Below are 23626 nucleotides of genomic sequence, written 5' to 3'. Positions count from 1 at the left end.
GCAGAACGTGCCCTCCTTAATACCCACCACCAGGCTAACCCATCACCCCACCTCCTCCCCTCTAGAACCCTCAGTTTGTTTCTCAGAGTCCATCGTCTCTCATGGTTCGTCTCCCCCTCCAATATCCCCCCCTTCTTTCTTCCCCTCCTGCTTGCCTCATCCTTCTTTTTTTTTTTTTAACATATAATGTATTATTTGCTTCAGAGGTACAGGTCTGTGATTCAACAGTCTTGCACAATTCACAGCGCTCACCATAGCACATACCCTCCCCAATGTCTGTCACCCAGCCACCCCGTCCCTCCCACCCCCCACCACTCCAGCAACCTTTTGCTGTCAAGTTGTAGGAGTTCTTCATATGTTTTGGGTATTGACCCTTTATCAGATATATGATTTGCAAACATCTATTCAGTTGGTTGACTTTTCATTTTGTTTATGGTTTCCTTTGCTGTGTGGAAGCTTTTTCGTTTGATGTGGCTTCACTTGGCTTACCACCTGTGTTTTCTTTTAGGAGTTTCATGGTTTTAGTTCTTACATTCAAGTATTTAATCCTTGTTGAGTTAATTTTTGTGTGTGCTATAAGATAGTGGCCCGATTTCATTCTTTTCCATGTGGCTGTCCAGTTTTCCCAACACGGTTTATTGAAAAGACTGTCATTTTCCCCATTATGTAATCATGGCTACTTTGTTGTAAAGTACTTGACCATGTAAGTGTGGGTTTCTTTCTGGGTGCTCTCTTCTGCTCCATTGATCTCTGTGTCTGTTTTTATGCCAGTATCATACTGTTTGGATTACTGTAGCTCTGTAATATCATTTGAAAGCAGGGAGCATGATGCCTCCAGCTTTGTTCTTCTTTTTCAAGATTCTTTGACTCTTCGGGGTTACACTGATAAATTATTGAGGACCTGCAAAAGCTCTTATTTGGAGGTGTGTGTGTATGTGTGTCTAAAATTTTAAAAAATATAATTCACTATAAATAAGCCCATTACATGTTACCATAATTTTTTTTTTCTGAGAAAAGAACATTTTCCAAAACAAAATAGGAGAGTAGAATTGTTTCAAAATTTTCAGATTTTTTGTATCTGGTTTAATAGAAGACAGCTGGGTTCTATCTGCTTCTGCATTTAATCTGTTGTGATACATTGTTTTGGTTGAGTATGTAAAGAAAACCCAGCCTCACAGAAATAGATATTTGCAGTAAAGTGCAGTAATTTAATACCTTTTAACATAATTGTGGATATTTTTCTTTGATATGCATCAAAAGTGAACAAGTTGTGGTTTCTTAAAAGTCTAAATCTAAAACCATACCAATAAACTCCTCAGATTGTCAAACATTAACATCCATCAGTTTATCTTGCACTTTGAATGTATCTTTTACCCACACACACCTTTTATATTGGTCACTTGGAAAATATTGGTTTACCGAGTTATGCAGATCTTCCGAATGCTGAAATTCACTTATTAAATATCACCACTGATCATTTCAGGAAAATCTTTTAAGTACTGGGATGCCATCAAGCTCATGGTGGGAGAATACCAGTTTTCCAAAGCTTTCATTTTTGCTTAAAAAAAACTCAAATTTGATCAATGATAAATACTGTCTACCTGTCTGACAGTTCAATTACTTTCAAGGCAAGGTATGCCAAACACCCATGTCCGAAAAAGCATGGTTTTTCTGAGTTGTGAAGTTGCATGAGAAAAGGTAGCTACAACTCAAACGGCTGTACGGGGTCTCTCCCTGAAAACAAGCTTTCTCACAACAGACGTGCTGTATGCTTACTTCCCATTTTGTCACCTAACATATTAAAAAGACAGGCCCAAGGACCGAGATTTAATAAAACTAATAACTTGGATTGCTTTGTCACAGGCGTTCTTTTTTTTTTTTTTTTAACACTTATTTATTTTTGAGAAAGAGCGAGCGAGAGTAAGCAGGTGGTGGGCAGGGGCAGAGGGAGAAGGAGAGTCCAAGCAGACTCCCCGCTGAGCGTGGAGCCCGATGTGGGGCTCTATCTCATGACCCTGAGATCACGACCTGAGCTGAAACCAAGTCAGGTGCTTAAGTGATGGCACCACCCAGGCGCCCCTGTCCGAAGGCAGACGCTTAACCGACTGAGCCACCCAGGCGCCCCCAAAGACATTCTTAAGTGAAACGGTTTCTAACTGACTTGTGTAGTGGTGGTGACCACAGTTGTGGCCAGGCGGCTGGTGCCACTGTTTGATCACGTGCCCGAGCAACAGGCTTTCGCACCATTCATGCTGCTGTTGAGACCATGGAAAAGGCAAGTCACATCTTAATACGCTAATCACTAATTGTGAAAATAGTTACAACCTTGCAGATGCCTGAAAAGATCTAGGGACCACACTGAGGATAAGTGCTCATCTACAACAACGGAGCGGTGAATTAAAATGATTCTTCATGCCCTCAACAATCTTTCCTCCTAATTTACAAGGAAGTGACTTCAGCGGGAGGGATGCATAATCCTAAATAGAAAAACATTTTCCCGTTTCTACTCATGAAGGAACTCTCATTAGCAGGGAATGTGGGTGTCAGATTTGGCTTGGGGAAGCACCAGTGTTCGTAAACTAGCCTTAGGCCGTCTGCACCTGCAGAATTTGGTAAAATCAGCCAAGCATTGTAGAGTGCTTCCATGCGCTAGGCACTTTAAATATATTCTGTTCTTTTTTTTTTTTTTTAAAGATTTTATGCATTTATTTGACAGAGAGGGAGACACAGCGAGAGAAGGAACACAAGCAGGGGGAGTGGGAGAGGGAGAAGCAGACTCCCTGCGGAGCAGGGAGCCCAATGCGGGGCTCGATCCCAGGACCCCGGGATCATGACCTGAGCTGAAGGCAGATGCCTAACGACTGAGCCACCCAGGCGCCCCAAATATATTCTGTTCTTTAATCCTCACACTCAGCCTCTGAGATAGAAACTATTATCACGCTTAGATGAGCAGACAGGCTCCAGATCACGTGGCCTGGCAGAGACAGGGCTGGGATCAAACCCAGGCAGTCTGGCTCCCGAGTCCATAATGTTAATTACTGTGCTATGCTGTGGCTTTCTTTGGCATAAGGTTTGGAGAAACTAAATTGCTACTTTGTATGACTCAGTAATAATCTTACTGCTATCTGTAATTCCTATAATTGCTTGAAGGAAAAGAAACAGTCTAATATTCCTTAGCGTGGGTGTGTGTGTGGGGGGGGAGTTTATAACCCAGCTCCTATTCATTGACTTTTAAAAAAAAGCACATTGCAGGTGGGGAATTTCTTTAAACTGTTCTCTACCATTTGGATCCATAATTCGGTCGGTGTAAACAAGCCTCTCCACCCGGCAGCACTAGGCCGATATGACTGTATTCAAAGTGTGGCTCTCTGCCGTCCACATCGGAGTCCTGAGGGCACTTGGTGTCAGGACTGACTCCGAGATCAGAATCTCCGGGGTTGCTTCTGGGAATTCACGTTTTAAATACGAAGCACCCCAGGTCATTTGAATGCACTGTGAAGTTTGAGAATCTCCATGTTTTTTATTGTTGCTTGAACAGCTTGATTGGGATAGAATGCCCATACCATGCAATTCACCCGTGTCATGTGTACAGTTCAGTGGTTTGGGGTGTATTCAGATATGTACAAGCATCACCCCAGTTTTTGAGAACATTTTTTTATCACCTCAAAAAGAAACCCATACCCATTAGCTATCACTTCCCCTCCCCCGGCCCCTAAGCTACTATTCATCTGTGTCTGTAGGTTTCCCTACACTGTAATTCCACAGGAATGGGACTTTACAGTGTCTGGTTTTCTGTGACTGGCTTCTTTCACTTAACATAAAGTTTTCAGGGTTCATCCATGTTGTAATATGTATAACTACTTTATTCCTTTTTATGGCTGAATCATATTTCATTGTATGGATGTGTCCCATCTTGTTTCCATTTCTTAGCTCTTAGGAACGGTGCTGCTATAAACATCAGCGTATAGGTTTCTGTGTGAACATGTCTTCAGAGGCGCCTGGGTGGCTCAGCTGGTTAAGCATCGGACTCTTGGTTTAGGCTCAGGTCATGATCTCAGGGTCCTGGGATCGAGCCCCGTGTCGGGCTCCCTGCTCGGCGGGGCGTCTGCTGGAGATCGTCTCCCTCTCCTTCTGCCCCTCCACCCTCCACAAGCATGCGCGCGCTCGCTCGCTCTCTCAAATAAATAAATCTTTAAAAAAAAGTCTTCATTTCTCTTAGGTACATATCTAGGAGAGCAGCTGCTAAGTCATAAGGTAACTCTCTGTTGAACCTCTTTTTTAGAATTCTAATGTAGTTAGCATATAGTGTTGTATTAGTTTCGAGTGTACAATATAGTGATTCAGCACTTCCATATATTTCTCAGTGCCTATCAAGATAAGTGTGCTCCCAATTCTCTTCACCCACCTCCCCCGCCCACCTGCCCTCTGGTGACCCTCTCTCCTCTATAATTGAGTCTGTTTTTTGGTTTGTTTTTTTTTTTTTTTTGCTTTGCTCATTTGTTTCTTAAATTCTGCATGAGTGAAATCACATGGTATTTGTCTTTCTCGGACTTATTTCACTTAGGATTATACTCTCTAGCTCCATCCATGTCATTGCAAATGGCAAGATTTCATTCTGTTTTATGGCTGAGTAATATTCCATTGTATATGTACACTACATCTTCTTTATCGAGTTCACCCATCAGTGGACACTCAGGCTTGAGTGTCCATAGTTTGTCTATTGTAGATAATGCTGCTATAAACATAGGAGTGCGTGTATCCCTTCAGATTAGTGTTTTTGTATTATTTTGGTAAATACCCAGTAGTGCAATTACTGGATTTGTAGAGTAGTTCTGTTTTTATTTTTTTGAGGAAACTCCATACTGTTTCCCACAGGGGCTGCACCAGTTTGCATTCCCATCAACAGTGGGTGAGGGTTCCTTTTTCTCCACATCCTTATCAACACTGGTTTCTTGTGTTGTTGATTTTAAACATTTGGACAGGTGTGAGGTGATAGCTCATTGTGATTTTGATTTGCATTTCCCTGATGATGAGTGATGTTGAGCATCTTTTCATGTGTTGGCCATCTGGATATCTTCTTTAGAGAAATATCTGTTCCTGTTTTCTGCCCATTTTTTAATTGGATTATTTGTTTTTTGGGGTGTTGAGTTGTAAAAATTCTTTATATATTTTGGATAGTAACCCTTTTTCGGATGTGTCATTTTTGAATATCTTCTTCCAATCAGTAAGTTGTCTTTTAGTTTTGTTGACTCTTTTGCTGTTCAGAAGCTTTTTATTTTGATGAAGTCCCAATGGTTTATTTTTGCTTTTCTTTCCCCTGCCAAAGGAGACATAGCTAGAAAAACATTGCTATGGCCAGTGTCAGAGAAATTACTGCCTGTGCTCTCTTCAAGGATTTTTATGGTTTCAGGTCTCACATTTAGGTCTTTAATCCATTTTGAGTTTATTTTGTGTATGGTGTAAGAAAGTGGTCCAGTTTTCCTATTATTTGTTTTTGTTTGTTTTAAAGATTTTATTTATTTGACAGAGATAGAGCAGGAACACAAGCAGGGGGAGTGGGAGAGGGAGAAGCAGACTTCCCACTGAGCAGGGAGCCCGATGTAGGGGCTTGATCCCAGGACCCCGGGATCATGACCTGAGCTGAAGGCAGACGCTTAATGGCTGAGCCACCCAGGCGCCCCCTAATATCATTTGTTGAAGAGACTTTTATTGCATATTCTTGCCTTCTTTGTTGGAATTAATTGACCATATAATTGTGGATTTATTTCTGGATTTTCTGTTCTGTTCCATTGGTCTATTATTTTTTTGAGAGAGAGAAGAGAGCAAGCACGCATGAGCAGGGGAGGAGCAGTGAGGGAGGGAGAGGAAGGGGGAAGACTCTAAAGCAGACTTCGCACTGAGCGCAGAGCTTGATGCGGGGCTCGATCTCACAGCCCTGAGGTCATGACCTGAGCTGAAACCAAGAGTCGGATGCTTCACCGACAGAGCCCCCCAGGCGCCCTAATCTATGTATTTTGTGCTAGTACCCTAGTTTTGATTACTACAGCTTTGTAATAGAACTTGAAGTCTGGAATTGTGATACCTACAGTTTTGTTTTTTCAAGATTGCATTGACTATTTGGGGTCATTTGTGGTTCCATACAAATTTTAGGATTGTTTGTATTCTTGGCTGCAGACTTTTCCCTTTTAGCACTTTGACTATATCATGCCACTCCCTTCTGGTTTGCAAAGTTCGTGCTGAAAAAGCAGCTGATAGCCTTTTGGGGTTTCTCTTGCATGTAACGGTCTTTTTCCTCTTGCTGCTTTTAACATTTTTTATCACTATTTTTTGCCACTTTAATTACTATGTGTCATGGTGTGGACCTCCTTGGGTTGATTTTTTTGAGGGATCTCTATGCCTCCCAGATCTGGATATCTGTTTCTTTCCTCAGAGTAGGGAGGCTTCAGCTATTATTTCTTCAAATAAATTTTCTGCTCCCTTTTCTCTTTCTTCTTCTGGGATCCCTAAAGTGCAATGGTTATTATGCTTGATGGAGTCACTGAGCTTCAAAGTCTATTCTCATTTAGCATAATTTTTTTCCTCACCTGCTCAGATTGCTTTCCATTACTCTGCTTCCTCTAGCCTGCTACGTATTACATCTAGTGTATTTTAAATTTCATTTATTATTTCTGACTGGTTCTTTTTTATCTCTGTGTTAAGGGTCTCACTGATGTCCTCTACTCTCTTCTCAAGTCCAGTGAGTATCTTTCTGATCATTACTTTAAATCCTCTATCAGTCATATTATCTCTGTTTCCCTTAGGTCTTTTGTTGTGGTTTTGTCCTGTTCTTTCATTTGGGACATATTCCTCTGTCTGCTCATTTTGTCTAGTCCTCTGTGTCTGTTTCTGTTAGGATAGTCAGCTGCCTATCCAGCTCTTGAAAGTAGTAGGTGGGGTGCGCGCTTCTGACAAGATGGCACGGTCCTTGTACAGAGGGGTGGTGCCCCCACTGCCCAGTTCCGGGCCAGCCCGGACTGCTCCATAAAGCGTGTGAGTGGGGTGGGTGGTGCCCGCACGTTCTGCATGCCCGTCCTCTTGCACAGGTGACCCACAGCCTCAAAGAGACAGGCTGGCCAGGGCCACTCTGCAATGTGCAGGCAGGGCGTGCAGTCTTAACAGGGAGCGAGCATCCTCCACAGGGGGTGACCCGATGCTGCTGCCAGGACCGAGGCCCTGCAAAACACACGGTAGGGTCACACCACGTTGGCAAGGTTGCAAAGGCCTTCCGGGGAGGGGGACCCCTGGCACCAGGACCGAGGCAGGCCCGGCCGCAGGGGGCAGGCCGCGGTGGAAGCAAGTTCTGTAATGAACGCTGGGCCCCATTCTGGTTCTGCTGGGCGGGCGAGCTCCTTTGTTCCTGGAGGAGTCTCTCAGGGAAATCTGTCCCTCTGGTCCGGGCTCTGAGATCAGTAAATAACTCTCTCCCGTCTGCCACAGGCATCTTTCACACTGCCCTTCCAGGCCGTACCTTTGCAGTCGGTCTGTTGGGCTGTCTCTCTAAGAGGCTTCCTCTCCCCCTCCAGCCTTTCTGGGAACTGAGCCTGCTGATTTTTGAAGTTCCAGGCTTTAAGTTCCAGCTGGTTGTAAGAACTCGGGAAATTTGGCCCGGCCGGAGGCCCCCTGGTGTGAGGATCTGTTTATCTCCCCCCTCGGCGTGCAGACAGCCACGGCCCCTTAGCTCCCAGCCACGTCTCCGCTCTTCTGCCCTCACTTGTGGGTCCGGTTCTCTACCTGTACTTGTGGAGGTGGTCCTGCCAGTCTTCGGGCCCTTTTCTGGGATGTGTTATCCAGTTGTATCAGTGCAATGAGGTGCGCTCAGGGTCCTCCTGCTCCGCCATCTTCCCGGAAGTGGAGGTTACACTTTTAAAAACAAAACAAACCTGCCCGACTGTTGCCCCCAGTGGGTACGCCATTTTACGCTCATGCTAGGAGGGCAGGAGGGGTCTGGGTCCGCCACAGATTCCCCAGCACTTGTTATGGACGTTTTGATTCTAGATGTCCTGGATGGGTGTGCCTGTTGCCCTGATCATGAGTGATGCCAAGCATCTTCCCATGTGCTTATTGGACGTTTGTATCTTTTCCTGGGAGAAAGGTCTCTCCAGATCTTTTGCCCATTTTTAAATTGAGTTGTCTTTTTATTGTTTTAAGAGTTCTTTATGTTATGTATTTTAGATCTAAGTCCCTTGTCAGATAAAGTGATTTTGCAAATATTTTTTCCCTTTTTGTGGCTGTCTTTTCACTCTCTTGAGGGTATCTTTTCAAGTTTTAAATTTTGATGAATTTTATGTTCTTTTGTTGTTCATGCTTTTGGTATCATATTTAAGAACCCTTTGCCAAATCCTGGGCCATGATCTGTTCCTGTATTTTTCTTCTCAGAATTTTATAGTTTTTACTCTTATATTTAGGTCTTTGATCCATTTTGAGGTTAGGATCCAATTTACGTAGACATTCCTGAACTGCTACAAATAATAAATTTTAAGGCATCCCACCTTATCTAGGTTTTGTTTCCTGTTATTTGGCTAGATTAGTCCTAGAAAAGGAGGAATTTACATATAAATACTCATGAGATGGCAAGCAACCCTGTTTCCTACTCTTGTTTAAAATAGAGCACTGGGGCGCCTGGGTGGCTCAGTTGGTTAAGCAACTGCCTTCGGCTCAGGTCATGATCCCGGAGTCCTGGGATCGAGTCCCGCATCGGGCTCCCTGCTCGGCAGGGAGTCTGCTTCTCCCTCTGACCCTCTTCCCTCTCGTGCTCTCTATCTCTCATTCTCTCTCTCTCAAATAAATAAATAAAATCTTAAAAAAAAAAAAATAAAAAAAAATAAATAAAAAAATAAAATAGAGCACTGATGATAGGTACAGGGATGGCAAACAAATTTTGGATCTTATGCCAGTTTTGGTTTGCCATATAATACAGTTCTAATCTTCTGCTTACTTGAAACGAGTCATTTGAAATTTTTTGAATGGTGAACTCTGCTTGAGGACAGAAACAGGAGGAAATGATTATAGAAGCAGGATATGGAAACTGGATACAAACCCTCTCAAAATTATTTGATCACTATCATGACTATTTTGGCTTGTAAATACCCACATTACTATACAGCTTTATATCTAATTTGGTTAATTTGGGCATTGTCTAGTGTTTTAGTAAGGGATTAAAACAAGGTAAATTCACTGCTGCAGAGAGAACTCTGAAAGAAGATTTTGTCCATACTGAGAAAAGTTAAATATAAAAGCAACTAAAATGAACACTGTAGTCGAACAGGTACGTCCTCCTTTCAGATGAGTATGGCATCTTCAGTCTCCAGCAAGAGAGACCTTGTTTATCTTTGTCTAGAGGAATACTGAACAATTAACTGTCTTTGTAGACCGGCCCTGGAATGGTCCCCAGCCACGGGTTCAGTCCCAGATCTTACTTCTTTGACAACCCTCGAAGATATGACAGTGAGGATGACCTTGCCTGGAGCGTTGCCCCTCAGGGACTTCAGGGAAGGTAAGACCCTCGTTCGTGGTAAAAGGCACAGTTAGGAGGCTGAGGACTGCACCAGTGAAATCGATTCAGTCCAAGAGAAAACGCTTCCATAAAAACCCTGGAGTCGGAGGGAGTGCAAGGCGCATAGGAAATGGAGAAGCCCCTGACGATGAGAGACAAGGTGCCACCAGAGTAGAGCCCCACGCCCAGGATTCTGCTTCCTTACCGGTGTGGCAGACAGGAGGGGTGGGAGCTCCCGGGGTTCCCTTCCCTCTCCTGTGATGCTTCAGCCACCCGCCATGGCCCAGGGATCATCACGTCCCCTCTTCCTGCCAGTGAATCTGGGCCCTCGGGGCCAGCAGGGGTGAGAGAAGCAACAAGGCCACCCTAGTGCTTACTGAGCCCCCCTCCGCTCTGTGCTTGTGCTCCCAGGACCTGGTGCGGGGCTGTGTTTCTTGGAAGCGAAAGCTTATAGTTGGCAATCCATTGTGCATTTAAAGGCAATCATTAACATTTTAATATAAACTACCCCCCAATCCCGGGTGGAATGATAAAAGAGAAGACAGCCTAGCTTTTTCTACTCCTTATTACCAACAGTAAGTGTCCTTGGAAAACTTTAAAAGAGCTCGGAAAAAGAGCCCTTGTTGGGGGACAGGAAAAGGGAGGAGAAGCTGGGAGGATATATTGCTTTCTCAGTGCACGAGGGAGCAGGGCACCAGACAGAATAAAAGATGGTGCTCGGGGGAAGAGAAAAAGCAGCACTCCACAGACCACGCCAGCAGATGTGAGGAACACAGAAGTCTGGAAGCGAGCCAGTAAACACGGACTTCCCGAGCTCCAGAGTTGTTCGGAGCCTCACCCCTACCGCTGCTCTCTTACCCAGTGCCCCCACTGCACGTCCTTCCAGAGCCCGCGGGAGCAGCCCTAGCCCCTCACCTGCCAAAGGCAGCATGGAGCTGAGCGCCCTCACCCCCTAGGTGGAAGAAGACCCCTCTTCCACTACATGCAGGAGGAGAATAATAAAATGTATATTAGTGAACGCTTACTGTGTATCAAGCTCCTGTTCTAAGCACTTTATAGGTGTTAATTCACAGAAGCCCAAGCAGGTAGTCACTGATACTACTGACGATACGGATGATAAAGTGGATGCACAGAAGTTACCCGTCCAGAGGTACCAGATACAATTTGTTGGCAAAATATTTTGTTACACGGAGTGATTGGCTTATGGTTCTAGTAATACTATACTTCTGGGCTCTGTGGAGTTCAGGTTTGTTGTGTGTGTGTTGTAGAGCGAGCAAGCGCGAGTGGGGGTAGGAAAGGGACAGGGAGGGAGGATCTTAAGCAGGCTCCGCACGCAGAGCCCAGCGCAAGGCTTTATCTCAGGACCCTGAGCTCAGGACTTGAGCCGAAATCAAGAGTCGGATGCTTAACCGACAGAGCCACCCAGGCGTCCCGAGTTCAGTAATCTTTGTGGGTGAACTTGTAGCCACTGCACGTGGGCTTCAAGAAGCCACTTTAAGGGGCGCCTGGGTGGCTCAGTCGGTTAAGCGACTGCCTTCGGCTCGGGTCATGATCCCGGGGTCCTGGGATCGAGCCCCGCATCGGGCTCCCTGCTCGGCGGGGAGCCTGCTTCTCCCTGTCCCTCTGCTTGTGCTCGCTTGTGCTCTCTCTCTCTCAAATAAATAAATAAAATCTTGAAAAGAAAAAAAAAAAAGAAGCCACTTTAAAAAAACTGGGATAGTCTACAGTTTATACAAAATCCCAGTTTTATCCATCTAAAATAGACATGTCATCAATAGAAAGTTTGGTGACTTGAGACATTATACTATCTGTTTTTTTCTTTTTAAGTTTTACTCCAGACTACTATGATTGGGGACAACAGACTAACAGCTTCCTGGCACCAGTGGGAACTTTCCAACCAGACTCCGCTTTGGATCCTGACAAACCAAGCCACGGGTAGCATCAGTCAACAACTCTATGGAAGATTCCTCAAGTGAAGAGCTTCAAAGAGACTAACTTAATGACAGCTGAATTTTTAAGGCACTTTTCCTTAAGAAATAGGACTTGATTGATTTTTATTTGTTACAGGTTTCTAATGGCTCCATAGGACTAAGCAATAATTTAGATTGAGAAAACCTTATTTTAGTACTAAAAAGTGAGCCTGGCTGCCCATTTCAGTGGGTATAATTTAAACGTTAAAAAGAATTCTGTACTTTTATAAAGATGTATTTTATATAACTTAATAATGCTAAAATATATACTAGGATTTTTTGAGAATGTTATTGCAATGTTTGTAGTTTGCACGGACTTTTATGCATAATTCACTTTAAAAGTATACAGTACATGGTCTAACGGTTGTTTAAGGCTTGGACTTAAGTATTCTTCAGATCCTTACCCCTTCAGGTTGTGCAGATGCTGAGCTTCACACCTGGAAGACTCCAAATACAGTTGACATCTAGAAAGCCCGTTACAACTCCAGTGTTAAAAGTTATAATGTAGCAGAGAATCAGCAGACTACATACAAGGTAATTGGTTCCTTCCTTCGAGTTCTTTGCGGTCCAGACAGTTGTTATCTCAAAGAATCTCATAAATGTCACCAAAAATGTGCTACTCTTTTCAGCAGGGCACTAACGTATACACTTCAGCGATAAGCGGATATGTTAAAAACATGGGTAGAGCTGACCTACCCTGCTAACCCTCCTCTGCTCTATTCAGAAACTTCGCATAGTTTTTCGGCCCAGGGAAATCTAGCATCTGTTACCTCAGTACTTCCCAAGACAGCACCTTTCCCAAATCACGGACCATTCGTTACATTCAAGGAACAGAGGAGAGGCTCTCGAAAGGGGACGAATAATAAATGCCCTTGACCCGGAAGACTGTGTGGGGTCCTCACACTTTTCCTGTCATTTCCCATCATATTTAAAATAATGCCTGGTGTTTCTAAATGGCTCTGAAGGCAGGCTATTGGAAGCGGCAGCTTTAAGTATCCGGGAGCACGATTCCTGTCCCTTAGCCACGTAAAGAGGCATGTTCCAGAAAACTGCTTCTCAGTTGTCTTCCGCTTCAGTGAAATCAGCTGGTTCTCCAGCCACGGGTGCGATTCTGAAACCTCCCAGATCTATACAGGTGACACTGCCTACGATAGGAAACTCTGTCAGGGAGGTTGAATGCTCTGATTTTCTGTAAAACAGAGGGAAGGTACTGGAGGAAGGACTGTCACCATAGAGACAGTATCTGCTCCGCCTAGAGAATCTCACCTCTCCGACGGGAGGAGCAGCAGCAGCAGATGAGGAGAAAGTTACGTTAATAAGTTCTCTCTTCATGACGAAACCCATTTCCAAAATGTCTCTTATTTCCCATTTTGGTCTTCAGAAAGGATTTCTCTCTGGGCATTGATTTCACAGAGATCGAGTCTACTTCTCTTGATGGTAATTAAAATTGCCATCTCAAGTTTTAAATGGCTTATGATTGGGTTTTTCATCTGTCTGGAATGCCTTTATCCTACATAATTCCACATAACATAACAAAACAGTGTTCTTGCCTTTCAGCATATGGAAGAATTGGGGTCACTATCAGGGAAAATTCTAGACTGAAGCAAAATTTGCACTGATTATTTGGGTTGCCTTAAAATGTTGTAAGTTGTTGTTATTCTACATAGCTTTAAGAACACCCTACTTGTCATGCTGTCTTTGTTACTAATTCTCCTGGGAGAATTTAAAGGCAGACCCAGCATACACTTAAATCATGCTTTCAGAAAGTACTTCAATTAGGTCATTCTCAAGGGTAGGTATATTTTTAAAAATACAGTAATAAAAAATCACTAAAATCACCAATTATTATATTCGTGCTGTATCAACACATTATTATCCTGTTATTACTGGCAGGAAAATTGAAATAACCAGCATTAAGTGATAAAAGCCATAATCCATTTTTATGGTAAAGCTGCTACTATTTGAACTTTTTTTTTATTGGAAAGGATAAAAATGTTCTAAGAGCCTATTTTTCTCTTCTTCCCCTTTTAAAAAGTATTGCTAAAGCACAAGTATTGTACACACATCTAGAATATAACAAATAGGATTGTATTAAACTATCTTTCTCTCAAAGTAAATGACCATGTATACCCTGGGAAACATTATGGGTAGGGTAGGTATGAAAAGGGAAATTAAAATTTAATTCCCTAATTGTGTTGTGCTGTTCAGGAGGTACACTAACAAAACTCCTCCTCCTGTGAAATATTAAAGGCTCAAAGGCGGCAAGGAATGGGGATTACCAGTTGTAAAATACCTAAATGTCTTTTTAAGGCAACATGATGAAATTAAAACCCTGGTCGTTTGAAAGTTAAAAATGTATGGGGAAGAGGCAGTGTCACTGAAAATTTTGTACTAAGTCTGATTCAACACTGAAAGGCTGCATGTGAGTGTTTCTGGGCTCCTACTGGAAATAGGCATAAGAGGTGTCTCCTTCTGCAGGTAGTTGTCTAAACATGCCAACTGATTTGTGTAGGTATCTGGCACTGGCTCGTTCTTCTTTCTGCAATTAACCCACTTAACTGAGCCCCTGATTACAACATCCCGAGTATGTTACACACACAGCTGTGGACTGTTAGAGTTTTTTTTAAGTCTTATACTCTACACATCAGTCATAGTTACGCCAGTTCTTTCTTGGATGTATGGGGCGTGGTGGTAAAACTGTGCTGATCACCATGTTCAGCGGCGTAGATCAGGCACACTGGCTCCTGCATCCCCAAATAGCCTCTTTTCCCAAAATCCAATAGAACTGCTCTTTAATTCCTTGAACACTTAATTCCTATTAAGAGGAAAGGAATAAGCCTTAGTAAATCCCAGAGCATGAAAAGTGCTTAGAGAAAAAGGTTCTCATTTATATTTACATAGTAGATATTACTAGAATTTTTATTTTTTTTAGAATAATGCTTTCTTAATAAAAGTAAACTTACATTAGAATTAAATGGGTCTAAATATTTGAGGCTTTTAAGATTACCAACTGAAGAAACTTTGTTAAAAAAAATATTCACATTAGAGTACTGTATGATAAAATCTAGACAAGTGTAAGTCTGATCAAAGACATATCTAACATGCCTTTCCATTTTTTGTCCCATGGGAGAATTTTATTTTAAAAAAGTCCTAACTGTACATAATGCTTAATATTCAAGACTTCTCAGGGTCCAGAGGAGCTGCTGGAGAGGATCAGGCTAAAAAGTGGAATTCTCATCAAAAACTACAAAGTAATCAAAGTGAGGAAACATTTAAAAAGGAATGAAGGGAGTGGAGTTCAGTCAGTGTCTACTGAGTGCCTGTTACACGCTAGACACGGGGACGCCTAGGTGTTTGCCAGTCTGTGGGTCCAGTCTGTAAACTCAGCCACATCCTTCTCTTAACCCTACTCTAGGCCCTTAATTAGGGATATGTGGAAAGCCCTTGCAGCAGTGGGTCAAAATACCCGGAAATATGCTGAAGGTGTCCCCGTGCCCCCAGCCCGGGTATCTGTGCGGCTTCCCCGTACCCATCATGCCACTCCCCAGGCCTGGGCGCTGAGGTGGGTTTCTTCGGTGTGGAGCTCTGCCCAGGTCATCAAGTAGGGGATCAAAGTCCTCAGATTCAAATCCAGTGACTCAGCAGCTCCTAACGGTGTCTGCCTGGTTCCTCCAAAGCTGGATTTTTCTCATCTAGTCCCTGACCTGGGACTGAAACCCATCCTCTGCTTTCCCAGAAACTGCTTATACCTTGCCGAGATTAATTCCACTATAGCCTCCAAACTGGTCTTCCCTTTTGCAGTGTAGTTGCCCTACTACTTAGAACATTAGACTCTGTCTCCAGAACGTATTCCCTGCCTCTGAATTTCAGTGTAGTCAGAACAGGAGATCACATGGCTCCCCCACCTAGATTTGTGACCTCTTTCTCTTCAGTCCATATGAGCCTCAAAATCCTTCCCTTTCTCTGAACCTCAATTTCCCATGAATCTTGCTAACCTACAACTGTCCCTCCGGTCCCTTTGCAGTCCCCAAGTCATGGTGCTCCTTGAAGGCATTAACTGGGATCTAAAAAGGCATGTTTAGGATAAACAAATGGGCTGCCGGGGCCATTCATTTTGTGTTGCTGAGGATCCTTGATGGTCCCCTTCCTGAATTCACTAGCCCAGAGCCTAGGATTTAGGTCTGTAGACTTAATACCTACCCCAGGGAAAACACCCACCCATTTAGAGGTCTATTCTGTGAAGGAAATCCATAGGGAAAGGGAAATAATGTATCCAGGTGCTGCCTGAAGAATGCAGACTCTGACCCAGGGGTGTTAGCTGGAGGATTTTAACCTGTGACAGCTTGATGGCACCATCAAGCAGACAGAGAGATTCGTTCACATTGAGAGCAGCATCCCCACCAGACAGGTTTCTAGGATAGCTGCTCCTCTTCGGTTGGTACGTTCTTTCCCTTGGTGAACTCTCACTTCAAACTCGATACAGCCTAGTTAGGTTATAGAATCCTACGTTGCCTGATGGCAGGGATATCTGTGTTTTGTTCACTGCCATGTTCCCAGCATCTACAACAGTGAATGGTCAAATCCTGTTCTGGTGGTAGACGGTGGCTTTCTTTTGTAAAGGTAATCTCTTTCACTTGCACTTTCATCCACTGAGTGTGGATCTGACAAGTATAATACTCCCGTAAGGGCCCAGCCCTGTTTTCTCAGATATCCAACTTGTGGGTAGAGAATTCATAACGGAATAAAAAAGGAAATAAGGATTTTACATAAGGCTAGTCTCCAAGAATTGAGAACTCAATCTTAAAACAGAAACACTGAGAATACGAAATTCTGTCCACACAGGCACTAAATGCCTTGTGTCTCTCTGCCCTCCCGTGTTTGGGCACTGGCAATAGAATACTGAAATAACAGAACAGGCAGTAAAAAGTAGATCTTTATCAGATCATGTTTAAAATTAAAAGAAGAGGGACACATTAAAGTGGTTAAAAGTACAACCCTTAAGAGAAAAACCCTGAACTGGGCAGAGTTCCAGCATGATACATATGTTAAAGAACTTTTTTTTAAGTGCATATGGAATAAACAAGCACAGTTAAAGAAAACTTTTTAAAAAGGGCGGGAGTTGGGGAGAAGAAGGGACCAACACACCAGATACTTAACCACAGATCCTGAGTAATTACAATAGCCGTAGTCCTGGTGTCTGAATAAATGGACCGAGGAAACAGAACGAGAACCCTGATACGGAGGAGCTAACTCCATGTGTGATGTCAGGTATAATAAACGTAGCATCTCAAACCAGGGAGGATGGGACAAACTGTTCAGTCAGTGGTACTGGAACTGGGTGATCACCTAGGAAGAAATTAGGCTGGATCCATAACTTAACACCCTACACCAGGACACACTCCAAAGGGATCAAAACTTCGATCTAAAAAACCATGAAAGCTCTAAAAGGAACTGCAGGGGAATTATTGCCGTTCAAACTATGACTCAAAGTCCGGAAACCACTGAGAAATTGAGAAATTAAAAAAAAAAAATTGCATGGCAAAACCACCATAAGCCAAGTCAAAAGACAGACACCAAATTGAAAAAAAAATTTCTTATTACAAGTGAGAAACTAAAACACGCTGATATGTAATTTTGTATCTACCGGCGTGGCAAACGTCAAACGCACATCTACATAGGTAAGGTGGTGGGTAAGCAGGTACGGTCTTGTATGTGAACCAGGTAACTGCCTCTACGGAGGGAAATATTCTATCATGGTCTGTGAAATGGAATTTTGGGGAATTTATTCTACAAGTACACATTTATGTATGTGTGAAAAGACACACGCACAAGGGTCTGGAAACAATCCAAATGCCCATTAAGAAGGGATGGTTAACTAAACAATTGTACATTCATATAATGGAATACTAAGCAGTTACTAAGAAGAAAGTTTTAATGAGTAAGCTGTCTAGGGAGGTGGGAAGACTAACCAAGAAAAATAAAGTGAATAAAAGCAAACGGTGTGTATAGGATGCCACTCTTTGGGTAAAAATGAAACTAAGACTTTACATTTGTATTTGTTTGTATGTGCCCCCCCAAAAGTATGGATGGAAACATAAGCAACCACGAACAGAGGTTATGGGGGTGAGGGATGGGGGAGGATATGCCGTACGGACAGGTGGGCCGAGGACAGGAAGAAGCCATTCCACTGTATAGCCTTTCCTATTTTTTGGTCTTTGAACCATGTGAATATATTACCTATTTGAAAAATAAAGTAGATTTAAGAAGCCTTATGACTCCGTACAAGTCAGAAGGTGCTAAAAGCCCCCAATTTTTAGTTGAACAGTCATAAGCCAACTTCAGTAGTAACACAGATACATGACATGCTGAGCAAAGGATCTGGAGTCACACTTTCTGATTTTAAACTCTAGCCCCACAACCTGGAATTTGTGACTACAGAGAGTTAGCCACTCTTGTCCTCAGTTTTCTTACCTATAAAACGGGTTGGTGATTGTGCCTGCCAACCAGTGCTGCCGGGAAGATGAAGGAATCCAGGGAGAGCCCGGACTAGAGCGGCTGCCGACACTGGCCCACGTAAGAAACAAGCTCACACTCCTTACACATTTCCTCTGGTCGCCGCAAATGACAATCAGATCCTCAGCTCGTAAAGGGAAACATTTCAAAGGCGCGGGGGGCAGGGGGGGGACAAGAAAGACTGCAGAAACACCCATTTGACTCACATTCGCTACAGCCCGGTGGGCACGACAAATTATCTGGGATGGTGTTCAAAGTCAAAGCCGCACCTGTCGATACTAAACTAGAATGCCCGTCCACCTGTGCATGCGTCTGCGTGTGTGCTTTTGTTTCACCAAATAACTTCCATGATACCAAGTAACCCGTCTGTGTGTTTGGGTGAATAGCTATGGTTTCTGCAGGTACTTCCCTTTGCAAACTGCTGAGAGGTTTACCGTATACTGTTCCCAAGCTTCCAGCTGAAGGCAATGCTGCTGAAGACCGAAACGGCTGTCCTTTCTTTCTTACACCGGCACCCAGGTAAAGCCGGAGGACACGGCAGTGCTTCATGGACATACAGACTACAGGTATCGAGTAAATTCACAATGTTACAATTTTTGACTTAAACTTCAAAACTGGGAAAACTATTACTATTCTGTCTGATCCTCTATAATCTAAGAATCAACACAGGAGAAACATGCAAATTTTATCAATTTTAATATATAGTATTTCTAACTTACATAGATGCCACTTAAGGAAAAGAAACTCATGCCATTGAAGGAAGGAATTCTTTTCCTTTTCTTCATTTTCATTACTTCGTCAGCTGGTACAATCATTTCTGTCAGTTATATTATCAAGTGCTGGACTTTTAAATTAGGTGACGAGATAAAGACAAAATGAGAGAGGAATTACCAGCCAAGCGTTTTCACAAGGCAGTCGGTCCTCTAGTGTCCCTGTAGAACAAAGGGGCTGGGACTTGGAAAAACAGGTTATATCACAAAGATACAGTATCACCAGGCTCACAAAACAAAGATTCCTACACCTACACAATCATTTAAGAAATACAGACACAAAAATGTAGGCTGCCTCCCAACAATCCAATTTGTGGTAAAACCAAGTTAATCAGATAAATTTCAGCTTAAGAATACTTCATTTGTTTATTTTCTTGGTGGTGCAAAAATTCATTACAACTTTGAAAAGAACTTTTTATACTAACCATTTAGTTTCCTAGAACTCACTCTAATACACAATTTTTCCTAAGCTTGAAACAAATCACAGTAAAGAAAAAAAAATCACTGGAAATGACCAAGGATTTTTCTCCAGTAAACAGAATTTAAATAATAGCTTTTAACTGAGGGAACAGTGAAGTAACACTACCAAAAAGATTCTTAAACTTACAGTAATAATAGACAAAGTGCAAAACTTTCACATTTTCTTAAACTCTGAATGAATACTAAGAATAATTCTTATTAATTTACCAACAAGATTATTCACTTTTTAGACAAGTTTACTTTGGGGTCCCCCTCTCCTACCACACAATACTTACATCCCTAAAAATGAAAAGAAAAAGTGGAGAAGGCTCCAATCAAGCCGGCCTGTTTTATTTGACTTAACCAAAAAAAAAAAAAAAAAAGTCACCACCATCAACAACAAAAAAAACCCTGGGTCTATAAAGGTTGAAACTGGGTAAGAAAATAATCCGTGAGACCTTACTCCTTTCAACCATATCCCTCCCAAGGGATGACCAAATGTTTTTAAAAGAGGGGTGAGCCAACTAAATAATCGATGAACACATTTCAGACTCTGGCAGGTAAGGTACAGGTTTAAGAGCACTTACTTCATAAAAGACTGAAGAGTCGAAGGAGAAACTCTAGGTTTTGTACCCGCATTACTTCTACACAGATGCCTCCTTCCAAGTTAATCACATTCTATCTCTAACAGCTTTTAAAAGAATATTTTAAATATTGGAGGATATTTAAATCCCAGCTTTAGAAAATGAGCTTAGGACATGAAGGTCATCTGTTGGTACAAGTCACACAAAGTACCATTTATATACAATGAACCGAACTGAAAAGAAAGGGAGAGGGGAAGCTTCACGAGGCTCGAATTCATCTACCTGTTTAAATAACCTACCAAAGAAATTCAGGTTGAAAGAGGATTGCATAGATTGTACTCTAAAATAAAATCCTTCAAGAACGCTTAATTTAAAAGTAAATTTTGTGTATATCATTTTAAAGTGGCATTATAAATCCATATAATCCCATTCAAATTTTATCAAAGTGAAACAAGTATTTATGCAAATTTTTTTCCTCAAAGTAAACAAAAATTTTCTAAAATTGGAGTACGGACAAAGACATGCAAAATCAAAAGAAACAGGTACATAGTATAGGTTCTAAGTAAAGACTCCTCTGGAGCAGCCCACGGCACACGGGCTATCTGGCTGGGCAGCTAGCTGAGGGACAGCAGGCATTCACCTTTACTGAAGCAGGGCCTTTAGACCAAACCAAAACACCACCAACAACAGCAACTAAAAATCTTTAAAAACCAGTGAAACTGAAGTTGAAGCCCTGGGGATTCTTCAGTCCCTTCCATAACTATACACTCAAAGGGCCACTCATTACACTGATGCTTCCGGGTTACAGAAGGTGACATCAGGCAAGGCGAAGGACACGTCTGAAAAATCACTGATAAATTTCTATCACTGATCCTAGCCCGAAGCAACATTTGTTCTCTAGCTCTCCTTTCCACAACAGACCGCTAACAGTGTTTATTACAGTGGTCATTTAAGTCCGACAACTGGAAATAAAGAATGACAGAATAAGAAAAAACCAATTCTAAAACAGAATAGCAGACTATTTCAACAGATGGAAACATGAAATTAAACACAATTAGTATAACTTACATGTTTTAAAAGTATATACTTCATTTATAAATATCTCTAATTGACAATCTATTAAGAATCATAAATATTCAAGTGAACATTTTAATTTTTTCTTTAAGAGTTCAGAATTCCTTCTTCAAGTCTTTAAAGGTTAGTCTCCTTCTGCTGAATGTCCAAGACTAACAGGCTTCACACAGTCCGATTATGTCTCTAATCAGACAAAAGCCTTTATTACCTACTGTGTTGTAATAAGACTTTAAAATTCTGTAACTCTCTTATACTTGTAGAAAGCCTATAGAAGAAGAAAAGAACATATTAGTACAGTTCATATGTGCACATATTTCAAATTACTGATACCATTCTATGAGCCATAATTTGAAAGCAAAATCCAAAATAAAAATATAAACAACACTGACCAATGAAACTTCCATTTTTAAATGAGTATGCTGTAATTACTTATTAAAGACTGACAAAACGCACAGCTACAGCTCTTTACTCTTGGGTTAGCAGGGGCGAACGGAACCAGTTACTTATTACCAACAGATTCTAGATTAATGATGGGAACAGTGATATGAATAACTCAGTACAATAAAGAATCTCTAATCATTTACAACTGGTCTTATAAATTCGTTTTGCACATTCCTCTCCAAATGTCCACTCCTTCCTTATTCCCCAAACACACTACAGATGACCCTTGAACACCACGGGTTTGAACTGTGTGGGGCCACTTACACACGGATTTTTTTTTTCAATAAAGATAGTACTGTAAATTATTTTCTCATGATTTTCTTAATACTTTCTTTTCTCCAGCTCACTTTGTTGCATGAATATTGTATATAATATATATAACATATGAAATACATGCTAAATGACTGCTTATGTTGTTGGTAAGCTTTTCCGATCAAGAGTAGGCTATTAGCAGTTAAGTTCCCGGGGGGAATCAAAAGTTATATGTGGAGCTTTGACTGCATGGGGGGTAATGTTAGCTCCACAGGGCTAGCGATTGTTTCTTTTATCTACTGCTGAATTCCTGTGCCCTACATCTACCACTATTTACAGTGTTCAATAAGTAATTATTGAATGAGCAAATGAATGCATGCATGGTTTTGGGCCCAGGCCCAGAAGTAAAACTCTGGAATGGGAATCATAAAAAAATAATTCTATAAGCTCAGTTATCCTTACATACAATTCAGGATTGATATGATAAAAATCTAATGTTTTTCTTTCTATAACATAAGATGATGTAGTTGCAGTATTAAGCTTGCTTCTTTACTCTAAATACTTAATAAATAAGAACTTTTCTTGTATCGAGAGCTTAGTATGCCAGGCAATGTCCTGAGCATATCACACACATATTCAGTCATTGTAAAAAGTAATTCTATAAGGTAGATAAAATTAACCCTGATGTTCCAATTTGAGGAAAACAGAGTGAAATAAATCAAGTAATTTTTCAGGGCCACCCAGCTAACAGGTGGGTTCCAACCAGTTCATCCTATCTCATGACTATATAACCTCTCAAAAAGTCCATGCTCTCTAGAGTTTCAACATGTTCTTTTTTACTCTTGCAAGTTGTGGTGTTAGTAGAAAATGAATTCGTCGTCTAAATCCTCAGAATATTAAAGGATCGAAACTTTTTTTAATTAGAAAAAAAAACTATGATTAAAATGTGTAAAATCATATGCTGTACCTTAAAGTACCTATTAAAAAAAAACCCAAACCCTCAAGTATATATGAAGATACGGTAAAGAGACCAAGGCCTAAAACTAAAGAGAAGAGAGCTGAGTCAGCAGCAGGCGGTGTGTTCAGAATGAAAAAGCGCGCTCAAAGTCTGGCTTAAGCAGGAAAGGGAGAGGATCAGAGAACTCAAAAGGTGACACGAATTAACTATAGGTTAATATGTCGCTCTTACCCGGAGACCACACACTGACCGGCACCACTGGGACCTGGGGAGCACAGTCTCCGGGCAGACGCGAGCCAGACCTCACCGCTGACTACCCGACGGAGCTCTTCCTCCTCCCGGCGCCCGCGGGGCGCACAGCGCACCAGCACTGACCTACCGCTTCTCTCCTGGAGGGGCGCTGTGGTACACGGTCACACCCAACAGGGAGAGCAATGCCCTATCCACCTGTTTGCTGGAAAGGAAACCGTTTGATATGAAAGTTGAAACTATCAGAAAATGGCTGTTCCTGTAGGAAAGACACTTGCAGAGTATTCAAGGTAAAGAAGCCCCGTTTTCCAGGATTCAGTGGCCAGACCTACGGATAATGGTCATCGTGTGTGTCTGCCTACTAGCACCATGTGACAAACGATGCGGGGCTCGGTGCTCTGAGGTAAAACTGTATTCCACAGGCCGTCAGAGAAAACCAATTCACTTCAGAAAAACGAATGCACAAACTCGCCGAGGTGTAACACGGTAATTTTATGTGTTAATGCAGCCAGAGTCATTTACTCTTTAAACGGACTGATAATCAGGTAGAAGATAAAATGAAAAGATCCCATTAACAATTATTAAGAAAAACTATAACAAAAAAGAAAACCTAACATTCTCTAAGGAAAAGTAAATGTACAGAATCCATATAAATTAAGAAACAGGGCTCAATTAAGATTAAAAGGAGAGTGGCTAAGTAAACTGTGGTATGTCCTTGTAACAGAGTATTGGCATATATTGAAAAGAGAGAGAGACAGTCAAGAAACAGGCTCTCAACTACAGAGAACACACGGATGGTTCCCAGAGGGGAGGTGGGGGGGGGG

The 23626-nt window shown here is 42.1% G+C and overlaps 2 protein-coding genes across 5 annotated transcripts in view; one reads left to right on the top strand and one right to left on the bottom strand.

The window, feature by feature from the left end:
- The window catches only part of GPR137B (G protein-coupled receptor 137B), a 51459-nt gene extending 33691 nt beyond the window's left edge, over positions 1-17768 (top strand). Inside the window, exons 6-8 of one of the 2 annotated variants that reach the window (XR_012374305.1) lie at positions 9408-9532; positions 11360-12036; positions 12703-17499. Coding sequence is in view for 1 of the 2 variants with exons in the window: in XM_025850852.2 (XP_025706637.1) it covers positions 9408-9532; positions 11360-11471 (237 nt within the window). In the remaining variant the exon portion in view is untranslated. Of the gene's footprint in view, positions 1-9407; positions 9533-11359 lie in introns of both variants that reach the window. The other variant, XM_025850852.2, reaches the window with a different exon arrangement.
- A 926-nt stretch (positions 17769-18694) lies between these two features.
- ERO1B (endoplasmic reticulum oxidoreductase 1 beta) overlaps positions 18695-23626 on the bottom strand; it is a 60657-nt gene continuing 55725 nt past the window's right edge. For all 3 annotated transcript variants that reach the window (XM_025850850.2, XM_073879020.1, XM_073879022.1), the window contains one exon: positions 18695-21167. In XM_025850850.2, coding sequence (XP_025706635.1) covers positions 21107-21167 — 61 coding nt within the window. In that variant the 3' untranslated portion in view covers positions 18695-21106. The remainder of the gene's footprint in view (positions 21168-23626) is intronic.

This window comes from Callorhinus ursinus, unplaced genomic scaffold (assembly GCF_003265705.2).
Source record: "Callorhinus ursinus isolate GAN/ISIS: 27379988/994484 unplaced genomic scaffold, GSC_fseal_2.0 scaffold32, whole genome shotgun sequence".
Taxonomy (NCBI): domain Eukaryota; kingdom Metazoa; phylum Chordata; class Mammalia; order Carnivora; family Otariidae; genus Callorhinus; species Callorhinus ursinus.
The sequence above is the reverse complement of the archived record's forward strand: the minus strand, read 5'-3'. Positions and strand labels throughout refer to the sequence as shown.